At 42.2% G+C, this 13666-nt stretch overlaps 1 protein-coding gene across 4 annotated transcripts in view; it reads right to left on the bottom strand.

Moving 5' to 3' along the window:
- Window positions 1-12877, bottom strand: part of LOC136881097 (skin secretory protein xP2) — a 465358-nt gene extending 452481 nt beyond the window's left edge. For 2 of the 4 annotated variants that reach the window (XM_067153723.2, XM_068229220.1), the window contains exon 1: window positions 12646-12877. In XM_067153723.2, the coding sequence (XP_067009824.2) occupies window positions 12646-12810 (165 nt within the window). In that variant the 5' untranslated portion in view covers window positions 12811-12877. Of the gene's footprint in view, window positions 1-12641 lie in introns of all 4 variants that reach the window. The other 2 variants (XM_067153721.2, XM_067153720.2) reach the window with 2 other exon arrangements.
- Between the last annotated feature and the right edge of the window lie 789 nt (window positions 12878-13666).

Here is a 13666-nt window from a genome sequence, read left to right as displayed (position 1 = left end):
CTTTATATTGTATAATACTAGAGGGGTAGTTATTTATGATGGATTAGAGAGAGTTTTAGTATGAATAGATTATTATTAATCAAAATACATAAGCACTGTACAAGTGTTTCTCGAAGAGTTAGGACGCGTATCAAGAATTTAAAGTCTGAAGCGGAGCACGCCAACCTAAAAATGAGAATGGAACTGCACAAGGAAGGGTTTAAAAGGAAGTAGGCCTACATGGCGCTAGGTAAAAGAATCACGAAAATCACAAAACGCTGCGAGGAAAGCGGCGAAATAAAAGTTTTTGAAAACAATGCAATATGAACTAAAACTGGAATAGTGCTCAAGCTGTTGAGGAAAGTTGTAAATGTAGATCTGTAAATATAACATTTATTTCAGGTGATGGGAATGTTATATGATACGTTAATTTAGAATGACAAGGCCTGACGGCCGCTTTATTCATAGCCAGAGCTTATTTGTTAATACATTAGAATCACCCTGGTAATAATTACAGCGGCTTTCCAAAGTACATAAGAAGACTGCAGGTGCCTATAGCGATGCATACTGCTGCCACAATCCACCTAGATAAGTAGCGAGACATATAAAACGATATATTCTTGCTCATATTCTCGCTTAAGCGCCTGTCCGCAATCTGGACTCAGTGTGTCAACCCCAACCCTGGTGGTGGTGATTATTGTTTTAAGAGGAAGTACAACTAGGCAACCATCCTCTATATAACACTAATCAGAGGGAAAAATGGAAGGGATCCGACACTTCGAAAAATGAAGATATCGGCCAAAGGAAGACAAGGGCCACGAAGGGCATGAAAATGAAAGACTCCCTAGCCCTCGCAAACCTAATAGCGTCGGGGTCGGAAAAGAACAAGAGTTGACCAAGGGAGGTCGGACAGGATAGATGAAAGTGAGGAGCCTGGCACAAGTAAGTGGAAGCAATGCCAGCACTCATCTGAGGGCCCCGTGGTCGCCAACCCACGCTCCAAAGTTCAAAGCCCCTGAGGCCCCTTTTAGTCGCCTCTTACGACAGGCAGGGGATACCGTGGGTGTTATTCTACCGCTCCCACCCACAGGGGGCAATCCCCTCCTGGTACCCACTTGTTCGCAATCAGGACGGCACTGGATGATTGCCTGGGTGTACTTCCTCTTAAAACAATCGCCAGCACCTACTTTAACTTAAAGACGGTAAGAAACTATTCGTGAAAATTACGTAGCTTACTGGAAGGTGTATTGTGTCCAGGTCGGTGGCTAAACTGACAGCGTACTGGCCTTAGGATCCGACGGCCAGCGGTTTGATCTAAGATTTTAACAGTGGCTCAGAGACTGGGTGTTGTTCATTTATCTTTACCTAGACAACGAAACACCACAGAAACACGCGAGAGTGAATACATCCCTCCACACAGGGTTGGCTCAAGGAAGGGTATCCGGGCGTAAAACTGAATCAAATCCATCTCTAGAACCTACCCCAACAAATTGGAAGAAGTGCCAGGAAGGAAACCTTATGACAAAGTTATGCGATGAATCTGAAGATAAGGTTTGTAATTGTAAGGTAGAAATTTTACTGCAAGGTAAAAAAAGAAACCTTAATGAGGCTACCTTTCATAGTGTCTTCCATGGCGAAAAGCAAGAAGGTGATAAGGAAGATAAAGCTCAGATTTTGTACTACAAATGTACATTGCTGCGCATCCAGAACTATGATGAAGCTAGAGCAACTAAGTCCTTCGTAACACACGCATACGTGTGAAAGGTGTCTGGATGTGTACAAACACCTTTTCGTACTGAAATCAGCGGGCAGACCGTTAATGACGGAGCTTCGTTTAACAGTTTGTAACACGATGCGCATTCCCGTTGAACGTTCGTATCGACAACAGCGTACTGGATGATACTTCTGATTTACTACCGTCCTTATCACAGACACCTCCCTGAGTTATGTCGTAGACGAGGCACCCTGTTTATCGTCGTACATTTCTTTGCAGAACTTTCAATGCTGAATTATTCTTCCACAGATATTCTGAGAACATCGCGGACGGCCTGGGCAGCGTAATGCAATTCGCCCAATGGCCGTTTTCCTCCTTCCCTTCACTAAAATAGCCACTGGTGTGGTCCCTTATCTGGAAGGTTAATCTTTCTAACACCTACAAATTTCTCGATAAATGCTCTAAACTTGATTTACGTCCCACCGACACAGATTTTATAGCGACATCATCCGGTTGTTTTCGAGATTGGTTTTGAGCATGTGTACAGACTGCAAACGCACACATTTATAGTACCGAGATATATTACACTTGGACTTTACAGCGGTTATATCATACCAATTTTTCTTTAGGACAAATATATCTATTAGAAATATCCGTTTCCAGTACTATACGTCACCACACTGATAGCTAAAATAGGAATACAACACTAATAACGTACGTTCAATTAGAACACGAACTAAATATCCATTCCATACTTTTACCGCTAACGATGCTCACTGCACTACCTGACCACGCACTCTATCACCACCACCCATCCACCAGCACCAGCGAAAGTGCCTCTCCCTGCATTACAATAATTCATACTGTTCCAATAAGAACTACCAAAAAATGTGGGTCAATTTAATTAATGACCGCTTAGTACTTAGGGATGGAAATTGGTTCAAGTTTATGATTTTTTAAAAATGTATTCGTATGTCCTACAATGATAGGCTGCCTAAATCTGACAAAGTATACCATAACACTAACACTGAATGCATGTGTAACCGTGAAGAGATTTCTGAAGTTAATCCTTCTCGTATGCAGTCCTCTGCAAAACTGGAGAATACACATGTACATGCTAATTAGAACTCCTGAATATAACAATTCCCTCTAAATACGGGTGTTTAACGATTAGGATTTTACAAAGATTCTTTACGTCTGGCACTAGCAAAGCCATCCCCATACCGGCCATGAAGACGCTTGGAGGAGTGGAGGATTTGGTGTAGACAGATCAGGGCCATTTGCAACCCCTACAAGTGGAAATAGTTTCATAAACTGTTCGACTTCCTGAAAGGGAACCTAACAGCCATCCTTCCAGATGAACCAAGCACGCCTACACAACCTCCGACAGGCGTTCCAAGCTAGTATGACCACTAATTCTCTGAGAGATTATTTTAACAAGGTAACATACTTTATGGGTATATCTGCAAGTCTTCATGCACTGGAGTTATAAACTGGCACACGAAGAAGTATCTTCCGTGTGAATTATAGGCCTACCTATAGCCTAAATCCGATTGGCTGCTATATGAATTATGCTGATGAACTAAGGGCGACAATTATGTCCGTATTTTGCCCTGCGTGATGTTAACAGGCAAACAGTTTGGTAGTCTGAAAACAAATACACTAACAAGAAGGCCTCTAAACATGCAGATCCACGTCCAGATCGGTAAGATCGGGTAACCAGGTTTCTAGATCACCGTGCCCCTTGACACAAATCTAAATGAATGGTAGCTTTGGATTGGAGGAATATGTCCCTGCACTCAAGCATCCAAATGTCAACCGAGAAGTTAATGTTCATACCGTATTAGATGAGCTATGAGACCAATTAGGATCGCGTAATGAGCCCGCATGGTAAAGAGACTTAAAGAAACTGTCAAGCAGACAGGCAGGAAGTCGAACATTACTAGTAGACAACGCTCAGTTCCGATAGCTGGAAGGGATATGAGCTAATCCGACAATATTGGTTTAATGACTGGCCACTGCGTAGTCTTGTGAGACAAACAGGACGAGCCCAGCGGATAATACCGAGCACTGCTGTTTGAACAATGAGACCGATCATCTCTGCTCCCTCAAGTGGGCCGCCATGATCGTGAAGGCATAAAATGTGCGCATGGGCGGTCAAATTAAAGCTTTGGAAAGTATGTTCCACGTATATAATCTACGAAAATCCATTATTATCATTATTATTATTATCATTATTATTCACATAATTGACTTCCCATGTAGATACATACAAGCCCAGTGGATAACCACAAGAACTGTTTGAGAAAAGTACCTGCGAGGAACCTTTACAACAATGTGTGCTTATTCTTTGTTTGAACTGCCGCCCGGTAAAACATGCGTGAGTAGGCGCTACTGTATGTCTATAGTATGTACTCAATGTACGGGAAGTCCTCAATCACTAAAGAAGCGATGAAACGTGACAACAAACTTCCTCCCACTACCTGGTGCACCATACAACAGCTCAGCTGAGTGGTGGTGCTAACAGTTACACAGTATGTTTACATGCAGGATACACATCGATCTGAGCACACTTCCCGGATTGAAAACTCCATGTAAACGGAGACTCAGTTCGGACTGAGTCTCACAGTCGATACGGGGAAATCTTGAATCTATCGTACTCTGTTCGAATTGAGTTCCATGTAAACGCGGATCGTACTCGGATCGTATTGAAAACGACTGCGCACACACTCCATGTTTGTTCTGACGAAATAATCATCATCAAAAAGTTCTGTCGAAATAATATAATAAGCCAGTAAATATATTCACCTGTAAAAATGATCACCAACTGCAATCATATCATATAAGGCGGCCAGCCCTTGCTATTAACAAAATCACGGTAACCTGTTGGGGGTAAAATTGGAATGTGCGTTCCCACCTATTGCGCCAATTACATTTGGAATACACACTTTCAAAACGGAAAGTTATCTTTTGGGCTGCTTCTGCATTTGGCGTTTTTAATTTTAAGAGGTGATACAATTCTGCATCGTCCGTATACGTCGATGTTGCCTGGCGGATTCAATACGATACCCAAATAGCGTACTACATGTAAATGCGGATCGTATTCAAATACGGTAAGTTAAAAAGATCTCAATCCCCATGTAAACTTACAAAATGGGTTCCCCCGAGCCGTCCTCGCGGTCCAGGGAACCTGTCTCGTATCCGGAGACTACGGGATCGATTCCCGACCATGTCAACAATAACTGTCGAGATCATTCGTCACGCCGACCTCACGGCACTTCATAATTTGCAGGCCTTGAGGGGCTGAGCAGCAGTCGCCTAATAGACCAAGACACATAAGGACAGTACCGCTATGTGGGTTTGGTTTGATCTTGCCCTGAGAAAGGTGGTGTTAAGAGGTGGTGTTAAGTAGATAACTATCCTCACTGAACAAAGTGGCAAATCATAAAACGGAAAAATGGAATTAGAAAATAAACAGATTAAACTATTAAACGGAGGAATTTAAAAATGGAATTATAAAATAAAGAAATGTTTTATTAACCCGGAAAGCACAGTCATAACTGCATTATGTCATTTAAAAACTAACAGAATTCATCAATCTACTACAACGGAAATTAGCTTCACTATTAACCTTTATGAACAGCTCATGTTATTGTCACATTCTAAAGCCAGCACAAGGTCGTCTTTATCATGTTCTATAATTTATTACAGACTGGAGACAAGACAGTAAACTTATGTCGTCTCAGAAACGTTAACAAGTTTTGACTTGAGTGTTTCACGATATTCCTGCAAACAAATCAGCTTACAAACTACACATTATGCAATACTTAAAATGAGTTAACATCAGTTAATTCAATCCGGAATACCATGAGTAGTAAGTCTCCCCTGCACGGACTCTGCTCAAAGCAAGTGCCAGATTGACAACTAATGGAGCCAATTAATACAATGGCAGGTATTACGCTTATATCCCGCCAAATATACCGAGGCGTTCGACGAGCCACGGGACATTTTTCCTTTTTCAGTATCAACTGAAATGGCTACTGGTTTTTGACCGGAAATCGTAGTGATCAAGGGAAGAAGATTTAAGGTTGCTTTCATTATAATTGAATTAAGACACACAGCTAGGAATTCATCCACTTTTGACACTAATCAAAGGGAAACAGACCCACCCCATCGAAGAATTGGATGTTGGCATAAGAAAGGGAAAAGTCACGCGGGCAGCCTTGTAAACCTAATACCGCCGTCTTCGGAAGAGAAAGACTTTGTGAAACCAGCATATAAATGAGGCTTATGTGTCATTTCCAGCACATATGAATCAAATAGGTGTCACCGCTACATCCAACTGCAGCTACAAATACCGGGGTTGTAAACTGCATCTCTCAAATGCAGAAGGACTCAACAACAAAGGCCAAAATTCTTCAAAGCTTTTGTGCCACTTGAAGCTCCTCAATCCACAAGCGTTCAACTCTTACTATTGAGAAATATACTGAAAAATCTCCTTACTTCTGAAGTGAAATAAAGATATGCAGTATTAACAGACTCGTGTAGAGCAATATGTGAATAATTTAGTATGTTCTTTTACAGGGAACACGTAAATGACATGAAAACAAATTAACAGCCATGCCACATGTAAGCACAGGCTGTGGTTCGACAGATTAGCTGCGACATAGGTATGCCCGCAGATGCAACAACTCAGAATAAAGAAATACTGCATGTTTTTACTTCCGCGGTGTACCTACGTACTGGTACAATATGCTATATAAAAACACGCACCGGAAGTGGCGGTATCTGACCAGGCTACAAAGAAAACGAAACACTAAAACCAAACCACCACGTCGAATTGAGGACTGGCACAGTAGCCAGTAGCAACAACCATATATATTTACTCTCCAAAAGATCAGCTTATAAACGAAGTGGCCATAGGGGTCCTGAAACAAGAACACAATTACTTGCATTGTCGAGCATAGTTTGATACAGGATTGACTTCCTGTCACCTGAACCCGTAGCGTAACGATTAGTGTTATCAGCTGCCGTCCTCGGGGGCCCGGGTTTGATTCCCGGTACTGCCAGAAATTTAAGAATGGCAGGAGAGCTGGTATGTGGTTGAAATGATGCATGCAGCTCACCTTCATTGGGGGTGTGCCTGAAAAGAGCTGCACCACCTCAGAATGAGGACACGAGACTACTTACCTGAAATACTAATGGAGAATTTTAAGTGAATCCTTAATGTTTAAGGTGATGTTATTTAGGCACGTTAAAGAAAATCCGAGGCGTTTTATACGGTTCCAAGTGAACAGCAGCACAGCACCACTACTGCCAAAGAACAGTCGTATGGAAATCTACTAGAGAGAAATGGCCTTCACGACGCAAAAAATTAATGTTCGCAACACTGCATTTCCTCTTCCCTGACTAACCACATGACTGATGTGGTCAAATCTAAGTATCTCCCTAAAACCACAACTAAACCGGGAGAAAAAATAAATAAACCGTGAAGGCTGAATAGATACAAGAAAATTTACACACCATCTTGTCGAAAAGAAAAAATATATTTTTTCTAAATTCTGGATAAAGTTAGCGTACACGTCCCAGCACTGACGTGGAAGTGAGGGTTGATTGAGTTCGCTAGCTATGCCAGGCTCCTCACATTCATCTTTGCTCCCTGACCTTTCACAAAGTCTTCCTTTCCGAACACGGCGGTATTAGGTTTACAAGGCTGTCCGCGTGACATTTCCCTTTCTTATACCACCATCCAATTTTTCGATGAGGTGGGTTAGTCTTAAAAGTGGATGAATTCCTAGCTCTGTCTTACAACAATTATAATCAAACCAACCTTAAAACTTTCTTCCCTGGATCAGTACGATTTCCGGTCAAAAGAAACTAGTAGCCATTTCAATACAGATACTGAGAAAGGAAAATGACTCCTGTGAAATTTAAGACTTTCGTAAGTGTACAGAAACTGCCCGGGTTTTTATTTTCCACTTAACTCCCCAAAATTGTGGTATAAAAGGCTGAAAAAAAAAAGATTAAAAAGGCAAGAATCACACCCGCATAGAGGTCAAGTGGTGAGCAAGTGCTATTAACTGTTTGCCGGTAGCGTAGCAAGAATCGACCGATGGGGGTGGGGTAGTTACATGATCTAACATAATGAAGGTGCTTGTGCGTGTGTGGTGCGCGCATGCGTGAGTGTCTTAACAATGATACAAGTGAATAATATTGATATTCAGATTGCAGTGCACCACAAAATACAGAACACGAACGATACGATCAAGATGAAGTTGTACAGCGAATGTTATGTTCAAATTATCTAAAATCCAACTTTTGAGACTTCTTAGAAAATAGATTCAAGAGATCTGTTGGTTTTACAATTATGTCTGCGAACGATCAAAACAGCAAATCCATCGAGTCGACTTTAATTTGTTTGTCAGTATATTTTGGTTTGTAAAAAATTTCAATTGGGGGGGGGGTCCTAACCACAATAAACACCCTTTGTCTACGCCCCTGCTGTTGGCGCTAAAGTCTTTGCTCGAGAGATTAATGTAGCACCTACTTTGTGTAAGCCGAGTGAAACCCCTCACCCCATGGTGACATGCCTCTAGAACTAAGTAAAATCGCATGATTGTGAAATGTATTACCAAGAGTTGAGACTCTTTGGTGTTATGCGACATGATTAGGCTATGTGCCGACACCGGGTTTCATCCTCTGTCTACCTCATCCCACGTCCAGACGCGCAGGTCCCCAAAAGGGAGGCAAATAGTAAGACCTCATCAGGGGAACCGAACATGTCCCCTGACACTTGCGCCACCGGAAGTACCTGACCATATCTACTGTCGCGGAAACGGGTCACTTTTCAGGATGTCCTTTTTGAAGAATAGTGACGTACTGTAGATCCCCAACCACCCACCATCACTACAGAACTAGGCCATCGGTGTTAGGCAATACATTACAAACATTCCAGTGCACCTCCTTCGTTGAAAATCAACAATTACAATAATAGAGGGTGCGGATAAGACAAGCACTGAAATGGGAAAGATCAAGTTTTGAAGTTGTACTAGAGAGGAGGTGAAGCCTACCCTCATTGACCCATGTTCTTAGCAGTATATCCCCCCCTGATAAACCCTGTGTCTTAAGAGGCGACTAAAAGGGGCCCCACGGGCTCCGAACTTTGGAGCGTGGGTTGGCAGCCACGGCACCCTTAGCCAAGTCCTGGTATTGCTTCTACTTTCATTTATCCTATCCAACCTCCCTCAACTCTCGTTCTTTTCCGACCGACCCTATTAGATTTCCGAGGCCTAGGGAGTCTTCCATTTACACGCCCTTCGTGGACCTCGTCTTCCTCTGGCCAATATCTTCATTTTTCGAAGTGTCGGATCCCTTCAATATTTTATCTTTGATAAGTGTTACATAGAGAATGGTTGCGTAGTTGTACTTCCTCTTAAAACAATCACCACCACCATTCTTACCAGTATAACAGACAAAGTGGATTAAACCCCAAATCCTGACATGTCATTTATTTTGGACTAACCTGTAACACGAAAGAAGCTACACTTTCCATTCCGGTATAAAAAGCGCATTCTGTATGACCACAAAGTACGTAAGCACACTATCAGCAAAATGGACTAAGCAAGTCCTTTTTTTTTTTTTTTTTTACTCACTTCACGTCTCACCGACAGGTCTTAGGGCGACAATGGGATAGGAAAGGACTAGGAGTGGGAAGGAAGTGACCGTGGCCTTAAGGTGTGAAAATGGGAAACACCGGAAAACCATCTTCAGGGCCGCCGGCAATGGCGTTCCAGCCCACTATCTCCCGAATGCAAAGTCACAGTTGCGCGCCTCCAACCGCACGGCCAACTGGCCCAGTAAGCTAGTCTACAGCCGCCTAACATGTTTTATTACAATATGATGTACACCGCACCGACACAGGTCTTATGTCGACGATGGGATAGGCAAGGTCTAGGAATGGGATGGAAGCGTCCATGACCTTAATTCAGGAACAGCACCAGCATTTCTCCGGTGTGAAAATTGGAAACCACGGAATTCAAAAATTAAAACCCACTATCTGTCGAATGCAACCCCACATCTGCGTAATCCAAACCGCGCAACTACCCTTTCGGTACCTTAAAATCTGAGTTTTAGTGTAAAACCGGAAGAAAAACCATTGGGGCAAAGTGGAGCAACCTCCTTCCTTGTATGGCAGTACACTTCACTAAGTTGTCCCGGTCAAATGAAGTTTTTAAATATAGATTCTGTATCGTTTATTTATGTTGATCTTGATTACCGGATTCAATAAAATACTACACGTAAACTCAGATCGTATACGCTACAACGCGGTAAGTGTATTCTATTTCAATCCCCGTGTAAATATCTGGGGTACGATGCTGGGAACATTAATATGGGAAAGTAGAAAGGTATGGCCGATTCTTATTTCGCAGAAGTGCACTCCGCCTGTCACCCCCCCCCCCCCCCCCCCTCCAACACACACGTCCATTGCACTCGCCACCCATAACAGCGGCATGTGTTCGGAATGGGGTTACCTAAGCATCTTGTCTCCGGACAGAACCAACAACTGGTTATCAAAAACAGGGCTGGTACGTCGTCCTTTTTAATTTTTTTAAAATTACCTTTTGGCTAGTGAACCCCCACCCCAAAAGTGGGTTTTTTACGTACCGGTACCATGTCTACAATACTGTAGGTAGCTTGCTATACAGAATTAAAAATCATTTCTCAGGCTTTCAACAAGAAAAGTCGGCTCTCTCACAGTTTTCCAGAAACTACTCGCTCGATGTACACAACTTATACTGAACACTGTCTTGCGAGAAATGAACTAAAATGAAATACGCTGGTAGCAGAATAGCATCTGCCCTGAGACAGTTACTATGTCAGCCCTCTCAGGCAGACTGCTGTGGCATGGAATTCGTAAGTTGATCCACGAGCCAGTGTCTCTACAAGAAAGTCACAGCTTGTGATCTCTGTTCCACACCGAAAATAACATTCAGGGCAAGAAAACATACGCTGTTTTTTTTTTTTAACTTTACGTCGCACCGACACAGATAGGTCTTATGGCGACGATAGGATAGGAAAGGGCTGGGACTGGGAAGGAAGCGGACGTGGCATTGAGGTGCAGCCCCAGCATTTGCTGGGCGTGAAAATGGGAAACCACGGAAAACCATCTTCAGGGCTGCCGACAGTGGGGTTCGAACCCACTATCTCCCGGATGCAAGTACACAGCTGCGCGCCCCTAACCGCACGGCCAACTCGCCCGGTCGCTGTTTTTATATAACGAGTAAATTACGGTAGAAATTCCTAAAACTGTATCCAGAACCTTCCAAAACGAACAAGCAGCTCGCAAAAATACAGTATTATGAATAACAGGCTAAGGATTGTAACGAACCCTTAAATCCTAATGACCAGATAAATCCGACACCTGGACAGTTTCAAACCGTTGTACCATCGGTGTGAAGTCTGGCGATGCTTCTCTCGATACCCATATTTCTACCAGATGTTTTCCTTTTCTGTTCCAACTGGGGTTGTTTGAATTAAAGGATCTCTCCCCTGCGTTGGAACAGTAACAACGAAGGAAACTAAAACTAAACTCTGTCGCCCCTTTTGAAAGAATTCCTGCTTGTCAGGGAGCCACTCCCAATAGCCAAAAGCTACTGGAAGCACTTTTGTTAGCACGAGAGTCCTTTTCACCAAATTATGTTTGGAACTCTTGCTTAGGCAACCTCAAAAACCAACAAAAGTAACAGGAGAGGAAGAAAAAAAAAAAAAAAATCTCCAGAACCTAAGTTGCGATTATCATTAGGTACACTGAAGGAGTCAGCTGCTTTTTATCACTGTCGAAACATTCCACTCGTGAAAGTGATATCACCAAGCTAGTAAGTCATACGTGTGGCGAGGAAGTTGAAGTCAGATAAAGGAGACATTAATCATGAATCACTGATATGACTCAAGGAAGAGTTCTCGCTACATCACGTTGCAATAAACTACAGCATTATACTTACCGTCCTTCGAAAACAATCATGAAGGAAAGTTCTAACTCAAATACTGTAAATATTTTAAGATAAAATGGAAACATGGTTTTATAACTGGGTTAGAAACATCGCAAAATGCTAAAGGCGCATACATACGTGTACGTTATCACATAATATTCAGCCGGCAATAACTAGCACCAGTGAAAGTGGACGTATTCGACCTTGAAACGAAACCGTTCCACTTTGTAAACACCGCCCTTGTAACGAAAAGTTAAGGTCAGGTGCATCCAGAATGATAAATGAAAGCCGGTATAACAATCAGGATTAAATATTCTTCATTAATTCAAAAGTGTAGCAACTATCGTTAGGATCTATCCATATTCAAAACTACAAGCGAAGAAACTGAAAGAACGAAAAAACAATGCTAGGAAGACATTGGTAAATTCTTATGGCGAAGCATATTACTCAGGCCCGCCTTCCAAGAACTTCGCCAGATCAAAAGCAGTCTAAATAAATTTCCTGCCGCAAATCGCTGACCATCAATAGAAAAACGGTAAATCGAAGAGCATTGCCTCTCTGAATTAATCAATCTGAAGTGAATCAAGTCGTTATTAACGCTCACTACGAATGAACAAAATTAACTTCCACATTTTTCGATGAAGACCGCTGACGCGTCTGAACGATTCCCAGTCGTACTGAGAAAAATTCAAAAATAGAAATATTGATAATCAAAATGTCCGTTTGGTAACTCTGTACTAAAAGCTTTCAACAGAAGTTCAATGATTCTGATCAGTAATACATTACACAAAAGATGGAAAGTAGTACTACATGTGTTCCACACGATTCGCAATTCAGTTAAATATTCCCAAAATTACCGGATGCAACTTGGGTGAACTCAACACTACAACCTAGGATATGCCTAGATATTATAATCGAAATATAAAATTCAATTCCCCACGAGCTAAAACAGAAACCACTGACCTGCACATCCGGCTGGCTAGCATGTGTATCTCCATTAGCTGCCGGTTTCGCATCAATCTCCTCGATTTTCTCTAGTTTGCCATCCAAAGGCTGGGGATCGTCCACTTCTCCCTTCTTGGGTGTGGTGGTGATATCCACGGAACGCTTGCTTTGCCGGGCTCCCATAGTCTGCGGAAAACAAAACACAAAACACGTCTGATCACTGCACTGCCACACACACGACTGACTAGCTCGCACAGCCAGCCCTCGCCTCTGTCACACAGAGCCGACACCAGCGCTCCCGCTCCAGGCGGTGAAGCACTCCATTCAGCGTTGGATGGCTGCATGCATGCAAGCTCGCTTTGGGAAATTATTCCTCCAACACGTCCAATATTATCTAACATGCATAAAAAAATGTACACACTTCAAAATGGCCTACTATAAATAAAGCACAAGAAGATACAGCAACATTCATTAAACCTTGCATTAGCAGCCAAAGCATTGTTGGTAACACTGGTCTATATTTCTATAAAATCAAATATGATTAATAATAATAATAATAATAATAATAATAATAATAATAATAATAATAATGTTATTTGTTTCACGTCCCACTAACTACTCTTTTTACGGTTTTCGGAGACGCCGAGGTGCCGGAATTTAGTCCCGCATGAGTTCTTTCACGTGCCAGTAAATCTACCGACACGAGGATGACGTATTTAAGCACCTTCAAATATCACCGGACTGAGCCAGGATCGAACCTGCCAAGCTGGGGTCAGAAGGCCAGCGCCTTAACCGTCTGCGCCACTCAGCCCAGCAATATGATTAACAGGTCCCGAATTTTTACGTAATATCAAATTGGGAAATATGTGCGTAAGAATACAGTAAATATGAGTGAAATATGTAAATAAATGATACAATATTCGTAAAATATACAATAGTATTAATGCAATACATTTACAAAAATACTGTATATTCTTTTTATTATGACTTATGGTAATGATATGAGAAACAAAATTTCTTTAAATACCTCCATATGTTG

Source organism: Anabrus simplex, chromosome 9 (genome assembly GCF_040414725.1).
Source record: "Anabrus simplex isolate iqAnaSimp1 chromosome 9, ASM4041472v1, whole genome shotgun sequence".
Taxonomy (NCBI): Eukaryota; Metazoa; Arthropoda; class Insecta; order Orthoptera; family Tettigoniidae; genus Anabrus; species Anabrus simplex.
Note: the sequence above shows the minus strand (reverse complement) of the source record. Positions and strands in the feature narration are given on the sequence as shown.